At 39.4% G+C, this 13,768-nt stretch overlaps 1 protein-coding gene and 1 non-coding gene across 2 annotated transcripts; one reads left to right on the top strand and one right to left on the bottom strand.

Annotated features, from left to right (window-relative positions):
- Positions 1-3,159, bottom strand: LOC104090863 (uncharacterized). The gene is made up of 5 exons (XM_009596060.4): positions 2,915-3,159; positions 1,910-1,983; positions 1,254-1,389; positions 669-983; positions 1-475 (listed from the first exon to the last, which is right to left on the bottom strand). The coding sequence occupies exons 1-5, from the start codon at positions 3,020-3,022 to the stop codon at positions 194-196; spliced, it is 915 nt and encodes a 304-aa protein (XP_009594355.1). The 5' UTR covers positions 3,023-3,159; the 3' UTR covers positions 1-193.
- A 401-nt stretch (positions 3,160-3,560) lies between these two features.
- TRNAW-CCA (transfer RNA tryptophan (anticodon CCA)) lies at positions 3,561-3,632 on the top strand. The gene has a single exon. It is a non-coding gene; the product is annotated as a tRNA-Trp (tRNA).
- The last annotated feature ends 10,136 nt before the right edge of the window (positions 3,633-13,768 follow it).

The following is a 13,768-nucleotide window of genomic DNA, read 5'->3' as shown; positions in this document are numbered from 1 at the left end:
TAGGATAATAGTGCTGTATTTTTAATCAAATTAGGGGTGTTAATATTATTCATATGACATGATTGACACATCAAAATTTACAATCCTCATTCCTAAACCACATTGAACAAGAGAAAGCCTTACTAGCCAGAAGCAGCCGAAGTGTGTTCATTTACATGTTAACATAAGTAGCAGTTTGATGTGATTTATTTACTTAAAACAATCTGATGCTGCTGTCTCCACCCGGTGGTTTGCGTACACCACCATAGCAAACTCTGGATTCAACTTTACCTTCGGCGAATATATTGCTACCACTCATTTCTCTCAGTTTAGCGCTGCTCAGTGGCTTTTCTGAAGATCCAGGAGGACTGTTGTGATCTCCCTTGAAAATGTTATTGCCAGTTAACTCTGCAAACTTCTTGTTATGTATTTTCTTTACTGGCTTCACAACAGGTTCATCGCTGCCAAACAAGATATTGCTTCGACCACCAGCAGGCTGCAAAATGCACAAGAGAAATAAGATCCATACAACAACAATGACAACAAACTCAGTGTAGTTCCATAAGTAGTACGCAGACCTTACCCCTACCTTGAAAAGAAAGAAATGAGATCCATACTAAGCTAAAAAGCCATAAAAAGGAAAATAAGAAGAGAATGCCAACTTTGACAAGTCTCAGAAGGCAACTTACATTAGAAATTTTGACAGATGTACGTACAGATCGTGGAGCAGGTTCATCGATGTCTTTGCTTTGTTTCGGCTCTAATGCCCGTGCAGCAGCCAATGATCTTGGAGGAACTTCTACGGGAGGGCCAAAGATGGCATTTCCACTAAGTTCCTTGCTCTTTGCATGTGAAAGCTGCTTTTTCACTTTGCTATCTGACTCGCTTTCTTGAATTCCATTCAACTCAAGCTGCTTTGGCACTTCAGTCAGATTGTTAGGCGTCTCCGGGGAGAACTTTTCTTCAGAGCTAAATGAAATCTGGTTTTTTCCATTTGCATCTTGCTACAATGACATTGTAAAATTTGATCAAATTTTTTTGTTGAGAAAATGAATGGAAATTTGATCAAAGTTTGACTGATTTCCTAATTATGTAGCATGCTCATACTGCTAGTCCAGTGCTGTTATTATTTTTATAAACAAGGATTAAATGCGCCCCTCCACCCGATCTGTACAAATAGAATTGCCCATTTATACATAATGGTAAAGGGATTTCTTCTATCATTGACTATAGAAATAGAAATGAAACGTTAACCATGAAGAGGAAAATAGTACCTGAACGATCCTGACAGATGTCCTGTTGTTAACATTACCATTAACAGGTTCAGATTCTGATGCAACAGTTTCACCAACAGCAGAAAATATATTGCTGCCGCTCATCTCGTTCAGTTTGTACCCTGAACAAGGTTTCCTGAAGATAGCAAGTTTCAGTCAGGCTTAGTGCTAGGTGTAAGAGTACGTTATACGTACAAAACTTCGACCATCGTCGGGGGGCGGATGTAGCCCTATAGCAACGGGTTCAATTGAACCCATTTATGTGCAAAATTTCACTGAAATCACAACAATTGTAGATATGAACTCATAACTTTAAGGATATAATGAGTTCAATACTGAAAACCTTAAAGGTTGAACCCGTAAAGTTTTCTAATCGTCAGTTACTTTGTTTTTCATTTCCTTTAAAAACAATAGAAACTTCTCTGTCTGCAAACATGAGTTACAACACGGAAACATAATCAAGATCCTTCTGGATTTTGATTCGACTAGTCAATTAATCAACTACTCCTTAATTCCAAAATAGCTAGCATATGCTATATAAATCCTCGTTTTATTCATTCATCTAATTTCTAGCTCATTTCATTCCAGTTCCAAATTTAAAAGAAAATTAAATGATTCAAAAAGCATATATATTATTTTGTTTCTTCTTGCCTCACCTTTTGTTCAAGCTCTCAGCTTCCTCCTCAGTAATCTGACCTCCAAACAACACCTTACTGATTCCGTCAGAAGGCTGCAATGAAAGGTAAAAGACAAAACTAACCCTTAAGTAATTAAAAGTGCAACTCTCTATTCTCTAACAACTTAATAGCCCGTTTGACCAAGCTTATTTTTGGGCCAAAAGTGCTTTTTTTTTTTTTGGTCAAAAGCACTTTTGTCAAAAAATTGAGGTGTTTGACCAAAATTTTGGAAGGAAAAAAAGTGCTTTTGAGGAGAAGCATATGTAGTTTTTGAGAAGCAGAAAAAAATAGTTTCTCTTCAAAAGCACTTTTCTGAGAAACACTTTTGAGAAAAATACACTTAGAAGAAGTTTTCAAAAGCTTGGCCGAACACTAATTAGTGCTTAAAAGTGTTTTTTAAATTAATTAGCCAAACACAAACTTCTTCTCACCAAAAATACTTTTTTAAAAAGTACTTTTGAGAAAAGCACTTCTTAAAATAAGCCGATTATAGAAGATTGGCCAAACATGCTATAAGTGATGGTCACAAATTTCAAGGTAATATTAGAGCAGACAGATATCTTGAGTTCAAGTTTGATCGCCTTCCATTATAAAAAATGAATTGCATGTGCATGCGTGATCATGAAAAAGAATTAGGTTCAGGTGAGGCCGACATGCAAAGGCGGACCTAGGATTCGACAGTTACAGGGCACCATGAAATGCATTCAATATAAAATTATCACTTTTCATAAAGATTGGTACGGGCCTATGCAAATATCTGACTATTTCTTATCTTGAAGACATTTGAAAGTATACACTAAATTTTTGTAAAAGTTTTCGGGTGCAGGTGACCCCTCAACCTAGCTATAATGTGCGTCTGCTTCTGTCAACATGTGAGGAGGCTAAACATAATATAATTAAATAATTAAACGTAAACATACTCTCACACGAGATAGTCACATAATTCAATGTCGGACAGACATTTGATGGAAAATGAAAACATACACGGCGAGAACGAGATGCATTGGCGGACGACCGCGGCGGAACCTCCGGCCACGTCAGCAAATCCGCCGTGGAGGTATGGGAATTCCGTACGGGTGTTGCTTTCTCCATTGTTTTGCCACCGACACCGAGTTGAGACTACTCGGTGAATCGAACGTACGTTTAATACATTAAACAAATGTAATGAATTTTTTTCCTCTGCTTATTTGAGAAAAATGTTTGCAAATGTTTGTTGGAAGTGTATTTTCTGAATGTTTGCATGCCATTAGATTTTTGTTTGACAATTTGTAGGACCTGTGCATGATGTAGAATGATGACACGTGGAATGTAAACCACGTATAGTGGAAATTTTAACGTAGATATCTTGTGAAGTGTTGTAATTCCTCCCCCTCCTCCTCCTTTTTCTAGAAAAGTAAAAATTATCTCACTTGGATATTTCATTTATCCGATTCACTATTTTTTATTTTTTTTTCAGAAATAGAAGAAAAAGACAAGTTGAAAGAACAACGCATTAACAGGACTTCGTGAAACAAAAGCGAGAAAATTTAGGAAAATAAAAATTTGGAAAGCAATTAAGACGTGATTTTTGTATTTATAAATATGACTTTAACGTTAAAGTAAATTTTCAGCTGCGTGCTATGTACCAGCAGGATCCGTGGCGCAATGGTAGCGCGTCTGACTCCAGATCAGAAGGTTGCGTGTTCGATTCACGTCGGGTTCAATTCCCCGATCTAATATCGGATCTATTCTTTTTCAAAGTTTTTTTGCCCTCTTCCTGTAGGCATTTTGTCATTCCTTCAGTGGGCGATTTTGTCATTCAATACCTTCTGTCCAGATTCTGGAATATTGAACCACCTGCCCAACAATGCACAATCTTCCATTTGAAAATCTATCTATCTATCTATATATATATATATATATATATATATATATATATATATATATATAATATGAAAGATCAGAAAGTTCTATTCCCCTATTTAAGGTGTTTACACACAGTAACTCTCAAAATTAAACTGAAAGTGGTAAATTTAATTAAGCGTTTCCTACTTCCAAGTCTTTGTCTTCTGCAGTCCATTCATATTTAGTTTCTAGCTATACAAGGATGTGAACACAGGATGTTCGGAGTGGTGATTTTCCGTAGGTTACGAAGTATTGAGATGTATTTAACAACTTTTATACGTTGTACCTTTAACTGTTAGTATTGTACAGTTAGTTAGTGTTGGTTAGCATTAATTAGTGGCCGGTTTAGCTGTCAGTTAGAATTAGCTTAACTGTCAGTTAGAATTAGTTAATTTTTTGTCCTGAACTCGTGTGTATATATACACTGTTACATAGCAATACAAAGCAGAGGTTCATTTCCTCATCTCTAAGATCAGTCTTCTTCTCCTCTCTCACACGAAACTTCTAGAGCTCTCCAATGGAGCTCAGTCGAGGAACAATTCACCCGTTCATGGTGTAAATTGACATGGTATCAGAGCACAGAGATCTTCGATCCACTCGTATCAGTCGTCTCTCAGTCCATTAGATTCCTCGATTCTGTTCTAATTCAATTCAATTCATACGGTGTAAGTGCCTAATTTCTCCCTCGATCTAGGGTTTTCATTTTTACCTTCAATTTGATTACACATTTCTTCAAATCTGATATGGTTGTTACCGATCAAAGCGATGCAACTGGTGTTACTGCAAATGTCGAAACTGTTCCTGATTCTGTAATGGATCCTAGTGATCCACTCTACTTACATCCTTCAGATAATGCTGGAGCTATGTTAGTCAGCGTAGCTTTTAGTGGAATTAGATATAGGTCCCGACGACGCGCCATTTTGCGTGGTTTATCTGTTAAGAATAAGACTGGCTTTATCAGTGGAGAGTGCAAATGACCTGATCCTCAATCACCTAAATTTTGACAATGGGAGCGTTGTGATGATATGGTGACCTCTTGGATTCTTAATTCACTATCAAAGGAAATAGCAGATAGTGTAGAGTATGCTAATGATAAAGTTGAACTGTGGAGAGAGTTGGAGGATCGATATGAACAGACCAATGGTGCGAGATTGTACCAAATTCAGAAGGAGATCAATGATCTGTCCCAAGGTACTTTGGATATCACTAATTACTACACTTAGCTGAAGAAACTTTGGGAAGAACTGAGCACCTTGAGTGCAAAGACACAATGCAGCCGTCAATGCACTTGTGGTGCCAAGAAAAATATGCATAAGGCAGAACAAGATAGGAGATTGATTCAATTCCTTATGGGAATGAATGAAGTCTATACAGCAGTAAGGGGTAGCATTCTCATGATGAATCCATTACCTTCAATGGCACACGCCTTATCACTACTCATTCAAGATGATAAGCAACGAGAGATGAAACTTCCAAATCATTTAGCTACATAATCTGTTTCCTTTCATGTCAACACTTCAGGAAATGCCAACAATTTTGGAAACAATAACTTCAGAACCAATTATGCCCTCAATGCTAACTTTCCAAACACCAACAGGACTAGGCCATTCTGTGATTACTGCAAGTGCCCAGGTCACACTAAAGATAAATGCTTCAAGCTTCATGGTTATCCTCACGACCACAATCAGAACTTCAAGTATAACAAAAACAAAAGGGTAATAGCCAATGTACAAATCACCTCTCATGATGGAATATGTCCTAAAACAGATGAGTTTGGACCCAAAGATAAAAGTCAGAATCTAAACTTGTCCAAGGAATAATATGGTCAATTACTCAGTATCTTGCAACACTTTTATGGTAATAGTGGAGGAGAAAGCTCAAAGAGTACAAATCATGGGACTGGTGCTGTGAACCTTGTTGCAGGAGCCATGCCTTTTGCAGGTTTGATCACTTGTACAACCTCAATTGATTTTGAAAAACTGTCTTGTAAATGTTTCAGAACGTGGATTGACACATGAATTTTAGATTCTAGGGCATCCCATCATATGACCTTCAATAGATCTTCTTTGCTAGACATTAGAATATTGCCCTATCCCTTGTTGGTTACTCTCCCAAATAGTTACAAAGTTAGGGTGATAGAAATTGGTAGTGTGTCACTTGCTCCTCAAATCACCTTGCACAGAGTCATATTTGTTCCATCATTCAAATTTAATCTCATATTTATCTCTTCTTTAACTAGCCAACTCAAGTCTTTAATAGCTTTCACTGATGCTTGTTGTCTTCTGCATGTCCCTTCAATGAAGAGGCCTCTGGAGATTGGTAAGATCAGGGATGGGTTGTATCTTCTTTGTTCTCTCTGCTTGAAGAATTCTAGTAATGTTTCAGTATCTACTTCTTCTGTTTCTTATATTCCATCCCACACCTGTGATGTAAATAGATCCATCTGCAATAAGTCATCTGCTACTTATAATAAGGACTCCTCACAATGTGATCACCTCTCAAATGTACATAAATCCACTCATAATAAAACTTCTGTTTGTGCTCCTTTTTCTTGCTTGTCTAATGGCAATGATGTGAATGTATTGTGTCATAATAGATTGGGACATGTTCTTTTTGTTAAAATGAAGAGCATTACCACCATTCCTGTTTCCTTCTCTACCAAACAACATTTCATGTGCTCTATTTTCCCAATGGCCAAACAAACTAGGTTGCCATTTCCCCAAAGGACCAGCAACACCAAACAAATATTTGATTTGTTACATATTGATCTGTGGGGACCTTATCATATACCTACATATAACAATTATAAATACTTTCTTATCATGGTAGATGACCACAGTAGATCCACTTGGACTCACCTCTTATACAATAAGAGTAATGCCCTACAGGTTCTCAAAGCTTTTGTTTCTCTAGTCAAAAACCAATTTCACACAACCATAAAGTCAGTTAGATCAGACAATGGTTTAGAGTTCACTAGTGCAGAAGGAATCTCCTTCTTCCAAGATCAAGGCATTGTCCACCAAAGAACTTGTCCATACACACCATAACAGAATGGTGTAGTTGAAAGGAAGCATAGGTACCTTTTAGAGACAGCTAGGGCACTCTTATTTCAGTTAAAGTTGCATGTGAGGTAATGGGGAGAGTGTATCCTAACAGCTACATACATGATAAATAGACTTCCCACTTCTTATCTCAAGAACAAATATCCTTTTGAACTTCTGTACAAGACAAAGCCAAACTATTCTCACCTTAGGAGTTTTGGCTGCCTATATTTTCCTACCATACCAAAAACACATAAAGACAAGTTTGAGCCCAGAACTGTGCCACATGTTTTTATTGGATATCCTTTTGACACCAAAGGCTGTAAGGTGCTAAATCTGGAATCCAAAAAGATCCACATATCTAGAGATGTAGTATTTCATGAAGATATTTTCCCTTTTGCCATTTCTCCTACTACTGGTTCCTTCCCTTCAACCATTCATTCAATTCCTTTCATCACTGACCTACATATTGATGCTCTTCAACCCACAACAGACACTCCACTCAATTCAGACAATGTTGAGACTACATATGATGAGTTTACACTCGATGACTCTGCAGGTTCCCTTTCTGAACCACAACCTTCTGACTCTCCCATTGTCACCTCACAAGACTTACCTGACAACACCTTACATGATCCTTCACCAATTTTAGAACCTATGAGATCTGGGAGACAACACAAGCTTCCCACTCACTTACAAGATTATATTTACAATGTACCCCAATTGAAATCCAATCATCCTTCTGTACCTAATGATCAATCACCATCCCCACTTCTCTTAATGCCTTATTTTCCTTAAACAGTCATATCTCACCTACATCTTTAATCCATGATAGTCAATTACTTGTGATGAATATTTGCAATGACTGTGAACCATCTTCATATGAGGAAGCTGCACTCAATCCAGCATGGCAACCCGCAATGACTCAGGAGTATGAGGCATTACATGCAAATCATACATGGCATGTTGTACCCCTGCCAAGTGACAAACAAGCCATTGGCTGCATATGGGTTTATAAGATAAAGAACAAAGCTGATGGAACAGTGGAGAGATTCAAAGCTAGGTTGGTAGTGAAAGGCTATACTCAACAAAGCAGGCATAGACTACACTGAGACCTTCAACCCTGTTGTAAAGATGACAACAGTGAGAGCTCTTATAGCCACAACAGTAAATAAATAATGCCAAATCTTTCAGTTGGATGTGAATAATGCTTTCCTCCATGGGGATCTCCATGAGGAGGTGTATATAAAGATGCCACAAGGACTAGAAACTAATTCTCTAGGATTGGTTTACAAGCTGAACAAGTCATTGTATGGCCTTAAACAAGCAAGTAGACAATGGTACTCTAAGCTGACTGAAGCTCTATGCTCAAGGGGATATGTGTACTCCTTGAATGATTATTCCCTTTTCTACAAAAAGACAGAATACTCTACAATTCATATAGTTGTATATGTGGATGATGTCATTGTTACTGGAACAGACCTTTCAGAGATTGTCCAGCTCAAACTTTTCTTACATGATCAATTTAAGATCAAAGATCTGGGAAGACTACATTATTTCCTTGGTCTTGAGGTTTTGTATACAGCTGATGGTGTGATCATTTCACAAAGAAAGTTTGCTATGGACATGCTTAAGGAATAGGACTGCTTCTCCTACAGTAGTCTTTCTACTCCTCTTGATCCTATTGAGAAGCTGAGGGCCAAAGAGGGAAAACCATTGCCATATCCTACATATTATAGAAAACTTGTGGGAAAGTTAAATTTCCTCACAACACCAGATTGGATATAGCCTTCAGTGTACAATATCTCAGTCAATTCATGCAAGATCCTAGAGAACTACATTTGAAGGCTGCCTTCCATCTACTTAGGTATTTGAAAAGTGATACCACTCTAGGAAGTTTTATGTCCAATGATTCTGACTGTATTCTAAAGGGATATTGTGACTTAGATTGGGCAGCCTGCCCAAATTCTAGGAGATCAATTACTGGGTACATAGTCCTATTGGGAAATATTTCAATTTGTTGGAAATCCAAGAAACAAGAAACATTTTCCTTATCATCTGCAGAAGCAAAATATAAGTCTTTGAGGAAAGTTGTAGGGCAGTTAACTTAGTTGTGCAGACATTTTTATGAACTTACTATCTCTTATCCTAAGCCAGTCTCAGTCTTTTGTGACAGCCAATCTGCTCTACACATAGCTAGAAATCCCTTTTTCCATGAAAGAACTAAACATATCGAAGTCGTTTGCCATTTTATGAGAGACAAGCTTCATGAGGGCCTCATCTCCTTACATCACATTGCTACTGGTGCTCAACTGGCAGATGTTCTTACCAAAGCCCTCACTGGCATCAAGCATTTTCCCTCTTAAACAAGTTGGGTATGAAACCTTCACCTCCAACTGGGGGGGGGGGGGGAGGGCGGGTATTGAGATGTATTTAATAGCTTTTATACGTCGTATCTTTAGCTGTTAGTATTGTACAGTTAGTTACAGTTAGTTAGTATTGGTTAGCATTAATTAGTGGCCAACTTAGCTGTCAGTTAGAGTTAGCTTAGATGTTAGTTAGAATTAGTTAATTTTTGTCTTGTACTTGTATGTATATATACACTGTTACATAGAAATACAAAGCAGAGGTTCATTTCCTCATCTCTAATATCAGTCTTCTTCTCCTCTCTCACACGAAACTTCTAGAGCACTCACCCGTTCATGGTGTAAATTGACACGAAGTGTGTGAAACGGGATTCAACATATATATATATATATATATATATATATATATATATATATATATATATATATATATAAAGTGTTTGAAAGTGTTTCATAAAGTGTTTGAAAGTACTCTAGAGCACTCCACGCTTTTTGCAATAAAGTGTTTCATTCTTATACTTTTCGGAAAGAGTTGGAGAATGATTTATTTGTTCTCAACGTTTTGCATTAATTCACTCAAAAAGGTATGATGTTAAATCTTTAACTTTGTTTACCCGAAAAACGGATAGAGTTGAATTTATACGTAGTTCTAAAGATACGTGATATAAATTGATACAAATTGGGAAATATATGTAAATGAATATTGAAATTATTTATAAAAGAAATGAATGCAAACTGAATGAACTAGTTGGCCTAAGCCTTCAAGTTTTATCACCTTCAAATTGAGTGAAGAACGATTGGTAGAAGAAATAATATGACTAAATATCAAAGGCCAAAAGGATAGTATTTGCTCTCTTTTCTATATATCTCAGAATGAATGTGTTCCTGTTACAAATGATAACAACTCTTAATATAGTGGGGGAATCCTATTTTGGATATAATTAAAAATACATAGTGAGAATTCCATTATACATTAAATAATTAGCTTTTCCTTGATTCGAGTTGTGATTTTCGCCGAGATTCTCTCCCCAATTGCGGCTATAATGACTCTTTTGTTTCTTGGCTCGATCTCAATCTTGGCCGGTCTCTGGGTCTCGAGCTTGATCTTGAATCGATCTCAATCTTGGCTGGTCTCGGTATTGATCGGTCTATGGGTCTCGAGCTCGATCTTGACTCGGTCTCGATCTTGATCGATCTCTGGGGCTCGAGCTCGACAACCTAACTTCGCATCCTGGCTCGATATTATAATGATGAACCTTAGACCATCATGTTCCAATCTCGATTAGTCATAAGAAGGACAAACTCTGTTTTGACCTATACAGATAGTCCCCTCGTTTCTCTGAAAGAAGATGACGAGAAACGATATGAATGTTCGAACTTCGACTTGGTGGATGATGATGTCAGCAACGAGCCCGATTATGATGTATGTTACAAAACGTCACGTCGGTCCAATTACCAATGCATTAAATGTCTATCAGTCGTTGGTCGACCACTACCGGTTCTGAACTGTCATTACCGGGCTATAAATATTCAAAAGCTTACATCCCTATGCTTCATATACTTTACATCGCATACAATCCTAATTCTCTTTTCCTTTATTCATCAATGGTGAAAACCTTCAAAACGGTGCCGCAAAAATAGGCCGCTTCTTTATCACAACCTGCCGGCGGCGAGGATACGACAGAACCTCGCCCCGAGGAGTTCGTTCTGGTAGGGTGCTCAACTGTCATCGATTTTAAGGTTGAAAAACCTTCTTCGGTACCGGGCTGATGTGAGCCGATCTCGAGGTACCAGTGTTCAAATCACCAAGAAAATTCTCGACAAAGTAAGACAAGAATGCAACTGGGGAGACAATCACGTGGTAGTACCATCGCCTGAGGAATCAATTACTACCCACGTGAAATGGTTCTTAAGCGTTTATACTTATCTTTTCACATTGGGTCCATTATATCCTGTCATCATCGCATTTTGCAAAAGGTATGGCATGACCCCTGGCCAGATCCACCCTTCTTTTTGGAGAATAGTGATTCTCCTCCGATTCTTCTCAAGCAAACTCGAGGGGTGTTTTTTTTACCCTCGATCACCTTATGCGACTTTATAGTCCCCGGCTCTATCGAGGAGGGTTAATCAAGCTTGCTCGTAGAGCCACCAAAGCGTCGTTCTCGAGTATAGATGAGACTCGTGATCGAGGTTGGATGGGCCGATTTATTCGAGTCAAAACCTCGGACCTGATCTCTGCCGATGACATGTCATTTCCTGAGAAATGGAATATGAACCGTGAGTACTTATTTCCCTTCGAGCATTTTAATTTGTGACTGCCTTTCATTTTCTTGATCAACTTTTTCTTTCCTGTTATAGCTGTGGCTCGGATGCCAGAACCGATTTCGGACCCTAAACAATGGGTTGAAGGTTTGGTGCTGCAGAGACCGTACTCCGAGCGCACTTGGGTGGAACTATCAAAGGGTCGATGGGAGGCCCGTAGTCATGGTAAGTCCCTTTCTTAGTTTGTTTGTCCTTCAATCTTCTTCACTTGCTTACCCTTCCCTCCCCCCCTCCCCCCTCCTATTTTTCCTTTGTAAGACTTGGGGAGGATGTTGCCATGAGACCCTTATCTGGTGATGAAGAGGTCCCTATCCCGAAGCAGGTTAAAGATAAGAAGAGAGAATATGTACCGAGTTCCCCGGTCTCATAAAAGAAAAAATCGGCGAAGAGAACTCGCAAGCCCAAGAGGGGCTCTGGTGTCATGCCTTTGGACTCGATCCGCCGAATAAGGAACGAGCCCGAAGAAGGAGAAGAGGAATTAACCTATGTATGGGCTAATGTTGTGATACACCAATCCTCCGAATCGACGGAGGTAGATAAGGGAGCTTTGACCATAATTCCTGAACAAGGAAAAGTCAAGACTATTCCGTCTCGAGCTGAGATGGTTAAAGGAGAGACCGAGGGAAGGACTTCTCGGGCAACAGAAGATATTTTGAGGGATGAGCTCGGGATAGTTGATATTACTGGATCCCCTCAGTTTTTGGATGCTATGATCCCCGAGGCCAGCATGTTGGAAGGTCGTTCTTATGAGGGCATTCGGGAGTCGACCGATATCCATGGCTTTTTGGACGGGCTTGAGTCTGCTGCTTCGAAGGATATTACCGAGTTTGATAGATTATCGGTACCGAAGTAAACATCATGGTTGGGTGCTGTCGAATTTTCATCAGGCCCAAAATTGGTGGACCGATTCCCGGCCCCGAGTGTTGATCCAGACCGTAGGCAGAAAATAGTACTCTCCGTCCCGAAGGATGCCCGAGTTTTCTGTCCCCCCCCCATGGGGATTGCTAGTTACCTTCAGTCCTTGGTGACCGAAGAGGATTAAACCGTGATGTATGCAATAGCCCGCCTGCCTTTTCAACGAGGCCCAACATGCTCTGAATTGGGTAACTTCGATGGCATCTCTGCTGTTTCTTTTACACTTAGAGTTGTAGATAATTCTAACATTTTTTCCATGTTTGTAGGCTTCGGTTTTGCATCACGAGGCCTTCCTACGAATTCGAGAGGAGCATGAGGCTGAGGTTTGAAACCTCACTGAAAAGAGTGACTTCTTAGTGAGAAACTTCTAGCAGATTTGGCAGCGGCTCGGGAAGAGCATGAGGAGATGGCTGAGCAGGTATTCCGAATTCTCCACGATAGTGAAGATGAATTAGAGATAACCACTAATGATCCGATTCTGCAGGTTCAACAGAGGCTTGAACAGATCGGACGGCTCAATTCGCAGGTAGATGAGCTAATGACCGAGGAGGAAAAATTCAAAATGAATATGGATATCCTCGCCTCGAAAGAGGAAGTCGCTGAAGCTCAATTGGAGTTGGCTGAGGCCCAGCTTCCGGCTGCAAAAGAAAATGCCTTGGTGCAAATCGAGAGGATTAAGGAGCTTCAACATCGGTTAGATTTGGCCACTTCCGATAAAGCAAGCTTGGCTAATGAACTCGAAGTGGCCAAATTTGAGGTGGCTGTAGCCAGATCTGAAGTGGTCGTAGCCAAATCTGAGGTGACCGAGGCTAATAAAAGAGCTGATGCTAAAGTGGACCAGTTCAGGATCGATGTTGAGATCAACCAGGCCAAAGCCAAGAGCATGGTCGAACATGCTAAATGGCAGGCTCGGAGGGAAGCTCTCGAGGAGGTCAGTGCTTCGATGTTGAGGCCCAAATTGAAAATGCCAAGGCAGAGGAGGCCAGGGCTTGAAGGCTGGCCTTCCCTGAGGAAGACTCCGATAGCTCGAGCGAATCTGAAGACGGAAAAATCTCATGGACGCAGCCTCCGATGAAGACCAAGCCACTTAGGACATTAAGTTCTTTGTTTTTCTTTTGTATTTATTCTGGGGATGATTTGGCCTCTTGTTAAAACCTTTGAATATAAACATAAGGCCTTTCTTGCCTTTATGGTTTTTTGTGTTTTTCCTTTGCTTTTCTGTACTTTACAAAGGTCAAAAATGCCTTAGCATAAAATTGTGTTTGAGGGTTCGAGCAAACCTTGCCTTTATTTCCCTTCTTCTTTATAAA

The sequence above is a fragment of the Nicotiana tomentosiformis genome, chromosome 5, assembly GCF_000390325.3.
Source record: "Nicotiana tomentosiformis chromosome 5, ASM39032v3, whole genome shotgun sequence".
NCBI classification, from domain to species: domain Eukaryota; kingdom Viridiplantae; phylum Streptophyta; class Magnoliopsida; order Solanales; family Solanaceae; genus Nicotiana; species Nicotiana tomentosiformis.
This window is presented reverse-complemented; position numbering and strand designations above follow the sequence as displayed.

Coding starts and splice junctions, on each gene's coding strand:
- LOC104090863 (XM_009596060.4), bottom strand. CDS start 3,022: ATGGAGAAAGCAACACCCGTACGGAATTCCCATACCTCCACGGCGGAT. Junction 1,390..1,909: donor GCTGAGAGCTTGAACAAAAG/GTGAGGCAAGAA, acceptor TGCTATCTTCAG/GAAACCTTGTTCAGGGTACA. Junction 984..1,253: donor CATCTGTCAGGATCGTTCAG/GTACTATTTTCC, acceptor ATGTCATTGTAG/CAAGATGCAAATGGAAAAAA.